Below are 15,177 nucleotides of genomic sequence, written 5' to 3'. Positions count from 1 at the left end.
ATTTGGAACTCGTATGCATTTCGCTTGTGTGTGAGTGTCCAATTACTTTTGTCTACATAGTATATAAGTAATGGAATGAAAAGCACATGGAGAAGAGGGCCCTGCTTGTGAGACCTTACACTCTAAAGGGGAGGGGCAGACAGACAGGTGACACAGATAGGGTAGACAGTGTAGATATGTGACTGAATCTTCGTACTATGCAATTATTTTTTGATCACATGTTTGTAAGCTTAGCTAAGCTTGATAAATTGATCCATACCTCAGTCCCCATTGAAATCAGTACTCTGTGTTAAACATTTCTAGTTTTTTTAACCCAAGGCCCATAGCAGCCCTTGAATTAGTATGTAAAGTTTTTATAATCTGTGAATGTCTTCCTTTACCTGTCATCTGCAGGAACTTACAGGAGTCCTACCAAAAGAATTCCCCTTAAGCCTTGGGGAAACTCCCCCAAAGGTCCGAAGAAGAGTTGGAGCTTTATTTAAACTAGATGAAAGAACAATTAATTACCGTGGAGAGGTGAGAATGTCCTATTTTTCCTTCTGACAGATGTACATCCTTCCACCATTTTTTTGCCATTGTACTTCAGGGCCCCCCACCCACATATCCTTTCTATGAAAATTAGGTGTACAACATATAGTAAATTTTATGCATAAGTGAATCAAGCAATAATTAAAAACATACAAAATAACTTAAGTAAGTAGTCTTTACCAGCAAAACTTTGTACTATGAGTCGAATACATGCCCATAATTATGCTTAAGGGCATATTAAATTAGTCACAAGGTTCAGACAGAACTTTTTGCACTAACACTACTTGGGGTATTAAGGAAAACATTGCTTGTTTGTTTGTTTGCGTTTCATAAAAAAAAAAATTGGTAAGGTTCCCAGAAGTAACACCCAAATTATTCAAAAAATATTGCCCAAAATAAGAAATGCAATATGCGAACAAAACTCAAAATATGCAACAATATATGCCAAAAAATGTAAGTACATTGTTTATTGCACCTATTTAACTTTTTTCTTATTTACCCATATTTAAAGTTTAGTTACTATACTAACTGATTCAAATTCATAATAAAATCTATTCAATTTAAGAGTGTATGTTAAAAATGCTTTTGCAAACTGTATAACCTATTTATTTCTACATTGTTTTTACCAACAAAATTGGCTACTTGTAATTCATGTTACCATAGAACTTCAACATTTTACTCAAGTTTTCATGTGTTTACTTATGCCTCTTTTTGCTTACAGTTAGTTTGTAAGCAGAAAAGTTTTGTTCCACACCACAGGCAGTCAAATGCTGCATCAACCAATGCCAAAATGTCCTCAAGATCTGGATTTTTTAAAACAACATTCAGTTTTTCTTCTGTCTCCTGGAACCACAGGTGGATTTAGGGGTCAGGCCACCCCTAGGCACAATGGGCCCGATTCAGACACGTTCGCAAAGCTGCACTCGCATGCCGCCATCAGGGGCCAAGTATGCAAAGCCCGCAATCGCACGGCATGGCTTCAGGACGCCCACTATGTCTTAGCGAGCGGCGGCAGTGCGATTGCAAGCCAGTCTAATGAAGCCCACTTGCCCTTCACATCACACGTCATCTCCAGGAAGTGTATTTAACAATCGTAGCATCGAGAGAGCCATCGGAGGCTTACGCAGTGCTTGCAGTACACCCTGCCCTACCGCAATTACGGCGAGTGCTTCAGTAAAAAAAAAAGCCAGGTGACGTGTACAATGATGCTCCACTTTAATTATGCATGCCCAAAGGACGCCGTTTTGACGTTCGCAACACCACTTTCCTGTTTTCAAGCACCTTCCCCTGTTACCACCCATAAACGGCACATTCTGTCACTCAAAGTAGCGGGCTGTCTATGTACTCCAGGCGATCGTACAGACTGGTACACGCTTGCGTATTTTGCAGTATACGCATGCGCAGATGGGCGACAATCGGCCATACAGTGTGAATGCAGCCTAGTGAACGGGTTTGAACCAGGCCCAATATTCCTTAGCTTAATATATATAAAAAAGAGCATACTGCTATCTTTAATTTAATCAACACATTTCAGCTGGTGACACATACATAGACATTGGTTTCAGCTTCAGTTGAAGAAGGAATAAATGAAAAGTAAACATCTTAATGATGCAATTCTTCATATCTTGGCACAACACTGCACAGCTTGTATAGTACAATGCTTCCGTCCATCATGAAACATTTCTACTTCTTCAGGTGCATAGATTTGCTTCTAACCATATCTCATTGCTGTCTAGAGACATAGCAGAGAAGCAGGTAGGCTGATCCAACACAGAGCTGCACGCTGCTGTGACCGCTTTAGCATCTTTTACCGTAGCTGCATCTGCAACTATAAGCTAATGCTAGTAACAGTTCTTCCCCTGGTGTACAAGCGTGCATCTGATTGTGCAAGGACTACAACACCAACTTTGAGCGTCTCCAGATACTGTAATACACTTGGTGCGTCTTTAGACGCCACTATCAGTTGCACCATTTAAACAGCCCTATGGTAGGTGGAGATTTTCAGTCTGAGTATGGCCTCCAATGTGAATGATGACGTGCCTGTAGACGCAAACACTTCAGCAACACAACTGTGACACTCCCATAAGACAGACTACTTTATGATTCAGAATAGCTACCTCCCAGTTGATAGATCTGAACCAATCTTCTGTAATTAATCACCAGCTCAAGTTCATTAGTGTATGTCAGACCCTTGCATTACAGAGTACACGCTACCAGTTTTGTGTTCATGATTCATCTTACTGTATTACAGAAAAGCATACACTTTATAGGCGTATCTACAAAGAGGTTGATCTTGAACTGTGACATGCATAATTACAGGAAAATACAGGCATTCATTGTTCTACAAGCTTAGTATTAGCAATACATAAGTTTCTCCTTGTTCCTCATTATCCCTTATCTTAGAATACATACATGGGAGCCAAGGCTACATTGTCTACTTATAACACTATCTGCATGTTTATACATTCCAAGGTTCTTCAGCTCATAGCTCAGCAGAAATTAGTCTCTGTGCAATATTACATTTAAAGCTATGAATATTTAAAGGCACACACCATCTTGTGACAAGATGGCGTTTTAATGTGGATAGCTTAATAACAGATTTATCACAGTCAACACTCAGCACATATCCAATACAATTCTGATACCTAGGGGTATATTTACTAAAGTGCAGGTTTTAAGAAGTGGAGATGTTGTCCATAGCAACCAATCAGATTCTACTTAATATGAATCTAGTACCTTCTGAAAAATAATAGCTAGAAACTGATTGGTTGCTATGGGCAACATCTCCACTTCTAAAATCTGCACTTTAGTAAATATACCCCCTTGTGTCTCAATAGCACCTCTGTGTGTACATATAGTAGAACACTTATGTTGTAAGAGTTTTAAGGATTTTTCACAGTAGCAGAAAATCTCTCAACTCCGTGAACATCGACCAATAGACTTCTGCAAAGCTTTGCTTTATTTCTGCTGTATTCTCTGTAATCATATACACGACACTTAGCTACTTTCTTACTGGTGGATATGAAGTAAAAATTGCCTGAAGGCTAGCATGCACACTTTCTCTGGGAAAACTCCAGTTAGCAAAGGACAAAAACATTGACTTTTTAAAATTTCTTAAATATGCAAAAATAAACAAAAATAAGAAATAATAGACAAAATATGCTATGGCATGTTAAAATCATCCAAAATATCCAAATATGCAAACTGAACTCTGGCTATATATGCTTGATTTGACCTTAAACAGATAGTTCCAAGCCAATTCTCAAATAAGATCGTAACATGAATTTGCAAAACTTTTGTCTGGTAATAACCAGAAATGTACTACATATGCCTACACAATCTAAAGATGAAGTTAGCTATCAGGGCCAAGCTCCAAAAAGCTAAGCTTTTCAGACATTCATAAATAAGGGGGGGAAAAGTCTGGTCAAGGTTGATTCCATTCGAATATATTCCAGCCAGTTTGCACATGTGAACCAGCTGCACATTTTATAGCATACCTTCTACAGCTTATTCATTGCTTGATACTGTCTTAGGATCCAGTTGGTTGTGTGGAGAGGGATCTTGTGCTACAGCGACAGATTACAGAGGCTGCACGTTGTCTCTACCTGGAGGATTTTCTTTCCAAACAAGTCAGGCACCAGAGGAAATCTGCACTGAAAGCTGCAGAACGAAAACTTATTGATCTAGAGGGCAGGTTAAGCTTCGAAAGAAGCCAAGATAATATACTCATAGAAGGTAAGAAAACTAGTTCAGTTAAAGTGAATAAAGAAAGTGAATAAAGAAAGAGTTGCAGTAAGAAATTAGAGAAGAAATCTGAAATACAGAAAGGCTGGGATTTGGAGTACTTTGGCATATTTTGTTTTTTTTTCACCCAAAAATGACGCGGTCATTTTTCGTCAAAATACAGTATGCAACTTACAAAATTTTTTGGGGGTAATTTATCATTAGGGTGGTGTCCAAAGATTCTGAAAGAAATCCCCACATTTTTAGCCAAGAATAGGGATTTTGCATTTTTTTTTCTCCTGACCTGGGATGGAGAAAACTTTTTTCCAGTTTTTTTTTCTCCATTTTTGCCTGTTTGCCATTTTCGCCGCTAATTGAATACAGCCCTTAAACAGAAATTCTATGTCCAGGGAGATAGAGCCGGTAGAATGTTTGCTAGGAAACTTAAGGCCCCCATACACTTACGCAATTTCTAGACGATCACACGATTTTCGACTCGACATACGTTCAGTCTTGTTGAAATCGTGCATTTTTTCATCCGATGCGTGCTCCCATGGGTCCTTCAATCGTATCTTATGATCATATGTGCAGCACATATGTTCCATCGTATCGTGTTCAGAACGTGGCATTTTTTGTTTTCATGCGATCCATCGTGTGGCAATACAGTCATTTCAATGACTGTTTGCCCCTATTCCCTAATGAGCGCTTGAGGCACTGATCCTGTGCAAAAAAAAAAAAACATGCCGATGGAACTGCAGGGTAATCAGATGTAAAACGGATCGGAAGCTGATCGTGTAGGTGCATGGGCCCTCTTAGAGGGAAACTAACTAAGGAACGCATTAGAATAATTACTAACTCAAGTGGTATAAAAATATCAGACCCGATGGAGATTGCCAATGCATTTGCCAAGTACTATTCCCAGCTGTATAATCTGGCTAATGATTCCTCAGTTCCTCAGCCAACGGTGGATGGTATAGATAATTTTTTGCGTAGCATTTGTTACCATCTTTAGACATGGATACTTTACAATCCCTTGATCGTCCATGGTTGGTAGAGGTAATAGTAGCAGTCATTGGCTCTATTCCTATAGACAAAGCTGATTATATAAATAAATTCTATAAATGTTTTCAAGACTCTTTGGCCCTCATTTTAGCTCAAGTTTTTAATGAAGCCTTGTCTTGTGGTTCCTTTCCTAGGGATATGTTTGGGGCTAGGATAGTGGCTTTCCCCAAACCTGGCAAAACCCCCAGCCTGCTGGCTAACTATCTCCCTATAGCATTACTCAACACTGATGTGAAAATGTATGCTAAACTCATTGTGAATAGACTTAACCCTCTTCTTACCTCCCTTATACATCGGGACCAGGTATTTTTTGTGTGGGGGAGACAATCTCCTGATAATAGATATTATTGATGCCTTCTACGCTTTGATGATCCTCCTTTGTTTTTGTTGTTGGACATGGATAAGGCATTTGATAGACTTCATTGGGGGTACCTTCATGCTGTTCTCAGTAAATTTGGGATCAGTGGTAGAGCATTGAACTCCATATTTTCTCTGTACTCTGATCCATCAGTTAGAGTCTTCGTAAATGGACTCCTTTCTCCTGCTTTTCAGATAACTAATGGTACTTGTCAAGGCTGTCCCCTTTCCCCTCTAGTATTTGCTTTGGCCTCTAGCCAAAACTATTAGATCTAGACTGTCTATACAAGGTCCTGTACTGTACGGGTTAGTCCATAAAGTCTGTCTATTTGCAGAGGATGTCCTCCTATCCCTCACTGACCCTCTTTCCTCTCTGCCTCATTTACATGCGATTTTAGAGGAGTATTCTAAGGTTTATTACTGTAAATTGAATTGTTCTAAGACTGAAGCCCTTCCCATCAACTTCCCCCCGGAGCTTTTACATTCCTTTCGAACTATGTACTCATATATATGGCAGAATAGAAATCTTAGATATTTAGGGATCTGGCTTACCCCTCAAATTTCATCAATGATCTCCTGTAATTACCTTCTTCTCTTGAGTAAGATCTCGCTTATGTTATCTGATTGAATGCTGCAAGCGGTCTCTTGGATGGGGCGTATAGCTGCTTTAAAAATGGTCATATTATACCATTTTCCTCAGATATATTTGGAGAGGCAGGAAGCCTAGACTAGCCAGACGTACGATGTCCCTTTTCAAATCTGATGGTGGTCTTGCATTTCCGGACCTACTTTATTACCAACTAGCGAGCCTACTATCTCAGCTCAGAGAATGGTTTGTATTAGATAACACCAAAGCATGGGTCCTCCTAGATTGTGGTTTGATTTTCCCTTGACCGACATTTTGTGGCTGTCGTCCACTGTCAAAACCTGATCACTCATTCTACGGTGATACAGGCCACTGTAAAGCGTGGTTAAAATTTGTATCTCTTTCAGATGATTTATCCGTGCCCTTAACTGAGCTTTCATTGACAGGTTTAGCGCAATTGATCCCTGACCTGTCCTTTCATTCTTGGATAGTTCGGGGAATATCCTCTCTGAGCGAGGTCACATTGGAAGGCTCTTTGGTTTCATATTCTCAACTCCAGACACAGTATTTCTTGTCACATAGAGATTTTTATAAATTTCTTCAATTACGACATTGGTTGTTTAGTATCACACAAAGCCATCATAAGGTCTCTATACTGTCCCGCTACATACGGAAAAAAAACTTTTAAAGCTCGTAGTAAAGGCAACATAACATGGTGGTTTTCCCTGTTAATACATCTCCAGAATCCACAAATGATTGGCGAAGTGTGTTCCAAACTTGTTTTCGTTTATCTAAGTGTATATCTCACAGTGAACATTTTTGTAAACTCCATCATTTATATCTAACCCCGGCCCTTTTGCACATTATACGGCCCTCAAATTCTAATCTATGTTGGCATAATTGTGGCCATGTAGGGTCCCTTATCCATATCTTTTGGTCCTACCCCATGATCTGTACTCTATGGAAGTCTGTTTTTGCTCTCATCTAAACAGTTATCCATACTCCCATTAACCCGAGCCCAGTTATTGCTATGCTTCATGTATCTCATGGGGCTATTACCCCTAATGATAGTTATTTAATGAGACCTATTCTTATTGCCACCAAACTCTTTCCTCCTTAAAATAAACTTTGTTCTGTTTTCTTGCCCTTACTAGAATACCTCTTTTATCCCCAGATGCTTTTACTGTTGTTATTTTATAGGTATTTTAACTTGTTCTCCTCCATCAGTGTGAATTCATATATACATGTATTTGTTAATTCTGGAGAATGCCAAATTTGGAGTTTGTTTTATTATATAATGTATACAGATGTTTTGTTAATTTGACATCTTTTGTCTGTAACCCCTTACCCTAATCCCTTTCCCCTTCTTTTATTCTGTATCTTTCCTTTTTTTTCTTATATCTTAAATAAAAATTCATATTGGAAAAAAAAATCATTATCTTATTAAAGAGATGCTTGTCTGGTTTTTGTCTGTTCTTGTACTTTAGATAGTAGCAGTATATCTGAATCCAGCTCATTATCTGATGTTACAAGCTTGGAGAAAGGTAAATGAAAATAACTATTTACTGAGCTGAGTGATCACATTTTCAGTTATTACCTTTAAGTAATTAGTTTGGTTTTATTCAGATGATAGCCTTTGCAGAGTACAAGCTTTCACCTCTTACACCCGGCCTCCACTACCGCAGACTTTGGAAGGATTGTGTACCTTGCGGATTGAGAGCGATAATGAAAAATCCCTTCTGCAGAATAGTCCATGGAGAGAATCCAGCCTAGATCTGCCTTATGAGAAGCACCAGAGAAGATTAAACAACTCCCAAAGCCATAGCAGGTAATGGAATTATATACCCCATATATTAGATATGCCAGTGTGCCCCCAAAAGTATGCATCCCTTATTATGATTCAGTTTCATAACAAAAATGTCACATAAAGGCATTACAGATATGTGGGAACTTATATAAAGCTTAATGCATTTTTGTGCTACGAACTTGTATGCACATCTTTCTGTAACAGACATACAAATGTGCATACTTAAAATAGAATAGTAAAATCCTTGAAAGTTTGAAGTAATGCGAGTATGTGGGAGTGTATAAAATACACACTATCAGAGTGTATGTGTGTAAAATACAGGATAGTCCATAAATCTGTAAAGATGATTTCCTAATGTGCATATGTGCTGTAGCTATTGTAAAAAGTCCTTTGTAAGGTTTGGCTTACCAGTAGGTTGTGGGCATCTGGGGTGGGGTGTGCTCTGTTGTACCCACCACTATGGCTCCGGATGTTATGACTTTCTGAATCATGCATATGGGGAAGGGGAGCCTGTTTCTAATAGCTCTTTTGCTAGCATGGGGCTTGTGCCAATGCAGATACCAGATACACCCGGCCTCCACTACCGCAGACTTTGACGGTTGTGTCGACTGGCATAAAAGCAATGACTGGTACGGCCTTCCGCTTTTCCACACACAAACCCCTGCATTAGCTGAATGGAATACTTATTCTTTGTGCAAGAGATGTACCTGAAATCAGAAGCATTTCTGTATGCCATATATGTGAGTGCCCAAATGTCATTTATGCCAATTCAGTCACAAGTGGAGATGTAACTAAGTTACCTAGAACTCAGAATTAACTGTAGATGCATATACCTGGTCAAGCAGTGCAAAAAACGTGCAAGGTCTATCAGTAAAACAGGCGTACCTAAGTATTTATTGCCCACTATTCTGCTGTACAAAATGTGTGGAGAGTTAAACTTAGTTTTTAGACATGGATTATGGTGCAAATAATCATCAAGGTAGCAAACAGCATTCTCTAAGGTCATTTAAAACTGAAAAATTGAGATTCCGCAATGCTTTTAGGTATGCAACTTTACAGACTTTTGTCACCCCCATAAAGCATTGTGAAATCTTAAATGGTGGGCACAATTACTTTATGTAAGGCACACTCAAATGCCAGGTTAGGTCATAAATAGCAATAGGTAATAACGGACTTCTCAGTAGGTACACACACATCATAATACAGGTAATTAAGAAAATTTGCACTCAAAACACATGTGTTTTCTGTTATTTTACACTATAACATTAGTGTGTTATTTGTGATTAGTCTGCAAAATATATAATGTATCATAGAGTGCGTAGTGCAGATTAATGCAGCCTGCAGTGCTGTATATCTTTGTTTACAGTCACATATATTTCATGTTTTCATGTTTAGTGCTACAATATAAATGTGTATGGATTGTATATTCTTGACACCGACCTGTGCCAGAGACATTTTTGTGCAGCCTGCGGTGAGGCCCATTAATTTTCCACAACTATTCTTGACACTACGATACAACCTCGCACCGTTTGTAAATCGAATAAGCATATACGGATTGGGATGGGAAACCAGCCTGGGAAATTTTTAGAAGTAGCCCCAATGGGGGCACGCTCTGTTGAGAGGGTGGGGCCTGCTGAGGGGATAGAATACTCCCTCCTTATAGGGCCTAACTCTAAATTGGATGCAGTTGCGGATACTACTAAGCCCTTGTATCGTGCACAGCCGTGCGTCTGAATGTGCAAGGACTGAGACTCCTACTTTTAGCGTCTACAGACCCTGCAATACCGCTTGGTGGATCTTTAGATGCCACCATCAGTCGCACCATCAAAACTTGCACCAGCCATATGTAAGTTGCATTTCATCCATCTGAGTATGGCTTCCATAGCGAGCAATTCAGCATCTCTGTACGCAACCACTTTCAGCAACACACTCCAAACATTCCGATAACATGCTTATACTACACTAGGTCTGATTAGTAACCACCCAGGATACATTGATAGTATTGATATTTCTTTGCAGAAATCAAGAATTAAACAGCACCTTAAAGATCTACACTAGACTCCCACTTTTAGCATCTACAAATGCTTCAATACATTTTGATGTGTCATTATACGCCACCATCGGTCGCACCATCTGCTTGGTGAAGATTATCCATCCAAGTATGGCCTCCAATGGGAGCAATTCAGCGGCTCTGCACGCAACAACTTTTAGCAGCATTCCCGTGTCACTTCAATAACATACCCATACACTGCGACATCTGAGTCTGATTAGCCAACCTGTAACCACAAAGGAACGGCCAACACATTCCTGATGCACTTCTTTGTGCGTGTGCGTGTTTCTGAATCTCTACTGCAGCTCTATACAAACACCATCGGTATGTATGCATGGTGCAACAAAAACCACTACTCCACTGCTTCCAACATTACCCCTGCGCCTGACTCTCAATCAGTCCCATAATACTGCAAACTATGCCATAGTGATGCCTACTATATAAAATAACTACAAGTGACATGCATATTTACATAATGTAACACCCCTTCTATCTGCTGATCTCATTCATTATAATAACATTCAGAGGTGCAATAAATAGAAAAAAGCAATTGCCAAAAATTCACTCACAGAGACATGACTGACAAAATAGCAGCACTTTACCACGTCACTGACAGCAGCACATCACCACCTCACTAATAGCAGCAAATCACCACCTAACTGACAGCAGCAAATCACCACCTAACTGACAGCAGCAAATCACGACCCTCACTGATAGCAGCACATCACCACCTCACTGATATCAGCACATCACCACCTCACTAATAGCAGCAAATCACCACCTAACTGACAGCAGCAAAACACTGCCTCACTGACAGCAGCGCATTACAAACTCTCTCTCACAGCAGCACTTTACCACCTCACTGACAACAGAACATCACTGCCTCACTGACAGCAGAAAATCTCCGCCTCACTGAAAGCAGCACATCACTGCCTCACTAACAGCAGCACTTTACCGCCTCACTGACAGCAGCACATCACCGCATCACTAACAGCAGCAGTTTACCACCTCACTGACAGCAGCACATCACCGCCTTACTGACAGCAGTACATCACTGACAAAAACACTTTACCATCTCACTGACAGCAGCACATAACCGCCTCACTGACAGCAGCACATAACCGCCTCACTGACAGCAGCACATCACTGCCTCACTAACAGCAGCACTTTACCACCTCACTGACTGCAGCACACCACCGCCTCACCAACAGCAGCACTTTACCGCCTCACTGACAGCAGCACATCACCGCCTCACTAACAGCAGCAGTTTACCACCTCACTGACAGCAGCACTTTACCACCTCACTGACAGCAGCTCATCACTGCCACACTGACAGCAGCACATCACAGCCTCACTGACAGCAGCAAATCACCGCCTCACTGACAGCAGCACATCACCATCTCACTGACAGCAGCACATGACGGCCTCACTAACAAGAGCACTTTATCACCTCAATGACAGCAGCACTTTACCGCCTCACTGACAGCAGCACATCACCGCCTCACTGGCAGCAGTACATCACTGACAAAAGCACTTTACCACCTCACTGACAGCAGCACATAACCGCCTAGCTGCCAGCAGCACATCACTGCCTCACTGATAGCAGCACATTACATACTCTCTGACAGCAGCACTCTACCACCTCACTGACAACAGAACATCACTGCCTCACTGACAGCAGCACATCACCGCCTCATTGACAGCAGCACTTTACCACCTCACTGCCAGCAGCACACCACCGCCTCACTGACAGCAGCACTTTACCACCTCACTGCCAGCAGCACATCGCTGCCTCACTGCCAGCAGCACATCGCTGCCTCACTGACAGCAGCACATCACCCCCTCACTGACAGCAGCAAATCACCACCTCACTGACATCAGCAAATCACCACCTCACTGACAGCAGCACATCACCGCCTCACTGACAGCAGTACATCACTGACAAAAGCACTTTACCACCTCAATGACAGTAGCACATCAGTGCCTCACTGACAGCAGCACATTACAAACTCTCTGACAGCAGCACTTTACCACCTCACTTACAACAGAACATCACTGCCTCACTGACAGCAGCACATAACCGCCTAGCTGCCAGCAGCACATCACTGCCTCACTGATAGCAGCACATTACATACTCTCTGACAGCAGCACTCTACCACCTCACTGACAACAGAACATCACTGCCTCACTGACAGCAGCACATTACATACTCTCTGACAGCAGCACTCTACCACCTCACTGACAACAGAACATCACTGGCTCACTGACAGCAGCACATCACCGCCTCATTGACAGCAGCACTTTACCACCTCACTGCCAGCAGCACACCACCGCCTCACTGACAGCAGCACTTTACCACCTCACTGCCAGCAGCACATCACCGCCTCACTGCCAGCAGCACATCGCTGCCTCACTGACAGCAGCACATCACCCCCTCACTGACAGCAGCAAATCACCACCTCACTGACATCAGCAAATCACCACCTCACTGACAGCAGCACATCACCGCCTCACTGACAGCAGTACATCACTGACAAAAGCACTTTACCACCTCAATGACAGTAGCACATCAGTGCCTCACTGACAGCAGCACATTACAAACTCTCTGACAGCAGCACTTTACCACCTCACTTACAACAGAACATCACTGCCTCATTGACAGCAGCACATCACCGCCTCACTGACAGCAGCACTTTACCACCTCACTTACAGCAGCACATCACCGCATCACTAACAGCAGCACTACCACCTCACTAACAGCAGCACTACCACCTCACTGATAGCAGCACTACCGCCTCACTGACAGCAGCACTTTACCAACTCACTTACAGCAGCAAATCACCGCCTCACTGACAGCAGCAAATCACCGCCTCACTGACAGCAGCAAATCACCGCCTCACTGATAGCAGCAAATCACCGCCTCACTGATAGCAGCAAATCACCGCCTCACTGACAGCAGCACTGTACAACCTCAGTGACAGCAGCACATCACCGCCTCACTTCCAGCAACACATCACCATCACCTTGACAGCATCACATAACCGCCTCACGAACAGCAGCACATCACCGCATCACTGACAGCAGAACTTTACCACCTCACTGACATCAGCACATCACCGCGTCACTGACAGCAGCACTTTACCACCTCACTTACAGCAGCACTACCACCTCACTGACAGAAGCACATCACTGCCTCACTAGCAGCAGCACTTTTCCACCTCACTGACAGCAGCACATCACTGTCTTACTAACAGCTGCACTTTACCACCTCACTGACAGCAGCACATCACCGCCTAACGGACAGCAGTACATCACTGACAAAAGCACTTTACCACCTCACTGACAGCAGCACATCACTGCATCACTAGCAGCAGCACTTTACAACCTCACTGACAGCAGCACATCACCGCATAACTGACAGCAGCACTTTACCACCTCACTGACAGCAGCAGAACACCGCATCACTTTACCACGTCACTGACAGCAGCACATCACCGCCTCACTAACAGCAGCACATCACCGCCTCACTGACAGCAGCACATCACCGCCTCACTGACAGCAGCACATCACCGCCTCACTGACAGCAGCACATCACCGCCTCACTGACAGCAGCAAATCACCGCCTCACTGACAGCAGCAAATCACCGCTTCACTGACAGTAGCACATCACCGCCTTACTGACAGCAGTACATCACTGACAAAAGCACTTTACAATCTCACTGACAGCAGCACATAACCGCCTCACTAACAGTAGCACATCACTGTCTCACAAACAGCAGCACTTTATCACCTCACTGATATCAGCACATCACCACCTCACTAATAGCAGCAAATCACCACCTAACTGACAGCAGCAAATCACGACCTCACTGATAGCAGCACATCACCGTCTCACTGCCAGCAGCAAAACACTGCCTCACTGACAGCAGCGCATTACAAACTCTCTCTCACAGCAGCACTTTACCACCTCACTGATAACAGAACATCACTGCCTCACTGACAGCATCACATCACCGCCTCACTGACAGCAGCACTTTACCACCTCACTTACAGCAGCACATCACCGCATCACTAACAGCAGCACTTTACCACCTCACTGATAGCAGCACATCACCGCCTCACTGACAGCAGCACTACCACCTCACTTACAGAAGGACATCACTGCCTCACTAGCAGCAGCACTTTACCACCTCACTGACAGCAGCACATCACCGCCTAACGGACAGCAGTACATCACTGACAAAAGCACTTTACCACCTCACTGACACCAGCACATCACTGCCTCACTAGCAGCAGCACTTTACCACCTCACTGACAGCAGCACATCACCGCATCACTGACAGCAGCACTTTACCACCTCACTGACAGCAGCACAACACCACATCACTGAAAAAAGCACTTTACCATCTCACTTACAGCAGCACATAACTGCCTCACTGACAGCAGAAAATCACAGGCTCACTGACAGCAGAAAATCACTGTCTCACAAACAGCAGCACTTTATCACCTCACTGACATCAGCACATCACCGCCTCACTAATAGCAGCAAATCACCAGCTAACTGACAGCAGCAAATTGCCGCCTCACTGACACCCAGCAAATCACCGCCTCCCTGAGAGCACATCAGCGCCTCACTAACAGCTGCACTTTTCCACCTCACTGACAGCAGCACATCACCGCATCCCTTACAGAAGCACTTTACCACCTCACTGACCGCAGCACATCACCCCCTCACTGACAGCAGCACTTCACCGACTCACTGACAGCAGCAAATCACCGCCTCACTAACAGAAGCACATCACCGCCTCACTGACAGCATCACATCACTGCCTCACTGACAGCATCACATCACTGCCTCACTGACAGCAGCACATCACCCCCTCACTGACAGCAGCACATCACCCCCTCACTGACAGCAGCAAATCACCACCTCACTGACAGCAGCAAATCACCACCTCACTGACAGCAGTACAATACCGCATCACTGACAGCAGCAGTTTACCACCTCACTGACAGCAGCACATCACCGCCTCACTGACAGCAGCACTACCACCTCACTGACAG

General features: G+C 43.1%; 1 protein-coding gene across 5 annotated transcripts in view; it reads left to right on the top strand.

Moving 5' to 3' along the window:
* INAVA (innate immunity activator) overlaps positions 1 to 15,177 on the top strand; it is a 202,543-nt gene that overhangs the window by 125,173 nt on the left and 62,193 nt on the right. For all 5 annotated transcript variants that reach the window (XM_088445759.1, XM_088445758.1, XM_088445763.1 and 2 more), the window contains 4 exons: positions 394 to 516; positions 4,062 to 4,263; positions 7,744 to 7,800; positions 7,883 to 8,084. In XM_088445759.1, the coding sequence (XP_088301885.1) occupies positions 394 to 516; positions 4,062 to 4,263; positions 7,744 to 7,800; positions 7,883 to 8,084 (584 nt within the window). The remainder of the gene's footprint in view (positions 1 to 393; positions 517 to 4,061; positions 4,264 to 7,743; positions 7,801 to 7,882; positions 8,085 to 15,177) is intronic.

The sequence above is a fragment of the Taudactylus pleione genome, unplaced genomic scaffold, assembly GCF_031769625.1.
Source record: "Taudactylus pleione unplaced genomic scaffold, aTauple2 ptg000387l, whole genome shotgun sequence".
Taxonomy (NCBI): Eukaryota; Metazoa; Chordata; class Amphibia; order Anura; family Myobatrachidae; genus Taudactylus; species Taudactylus pleione.
Note: the sequence above shows the minus strand (reverse complement) of the source record. Positions and strands in the feature narration are given on the sequence as shown.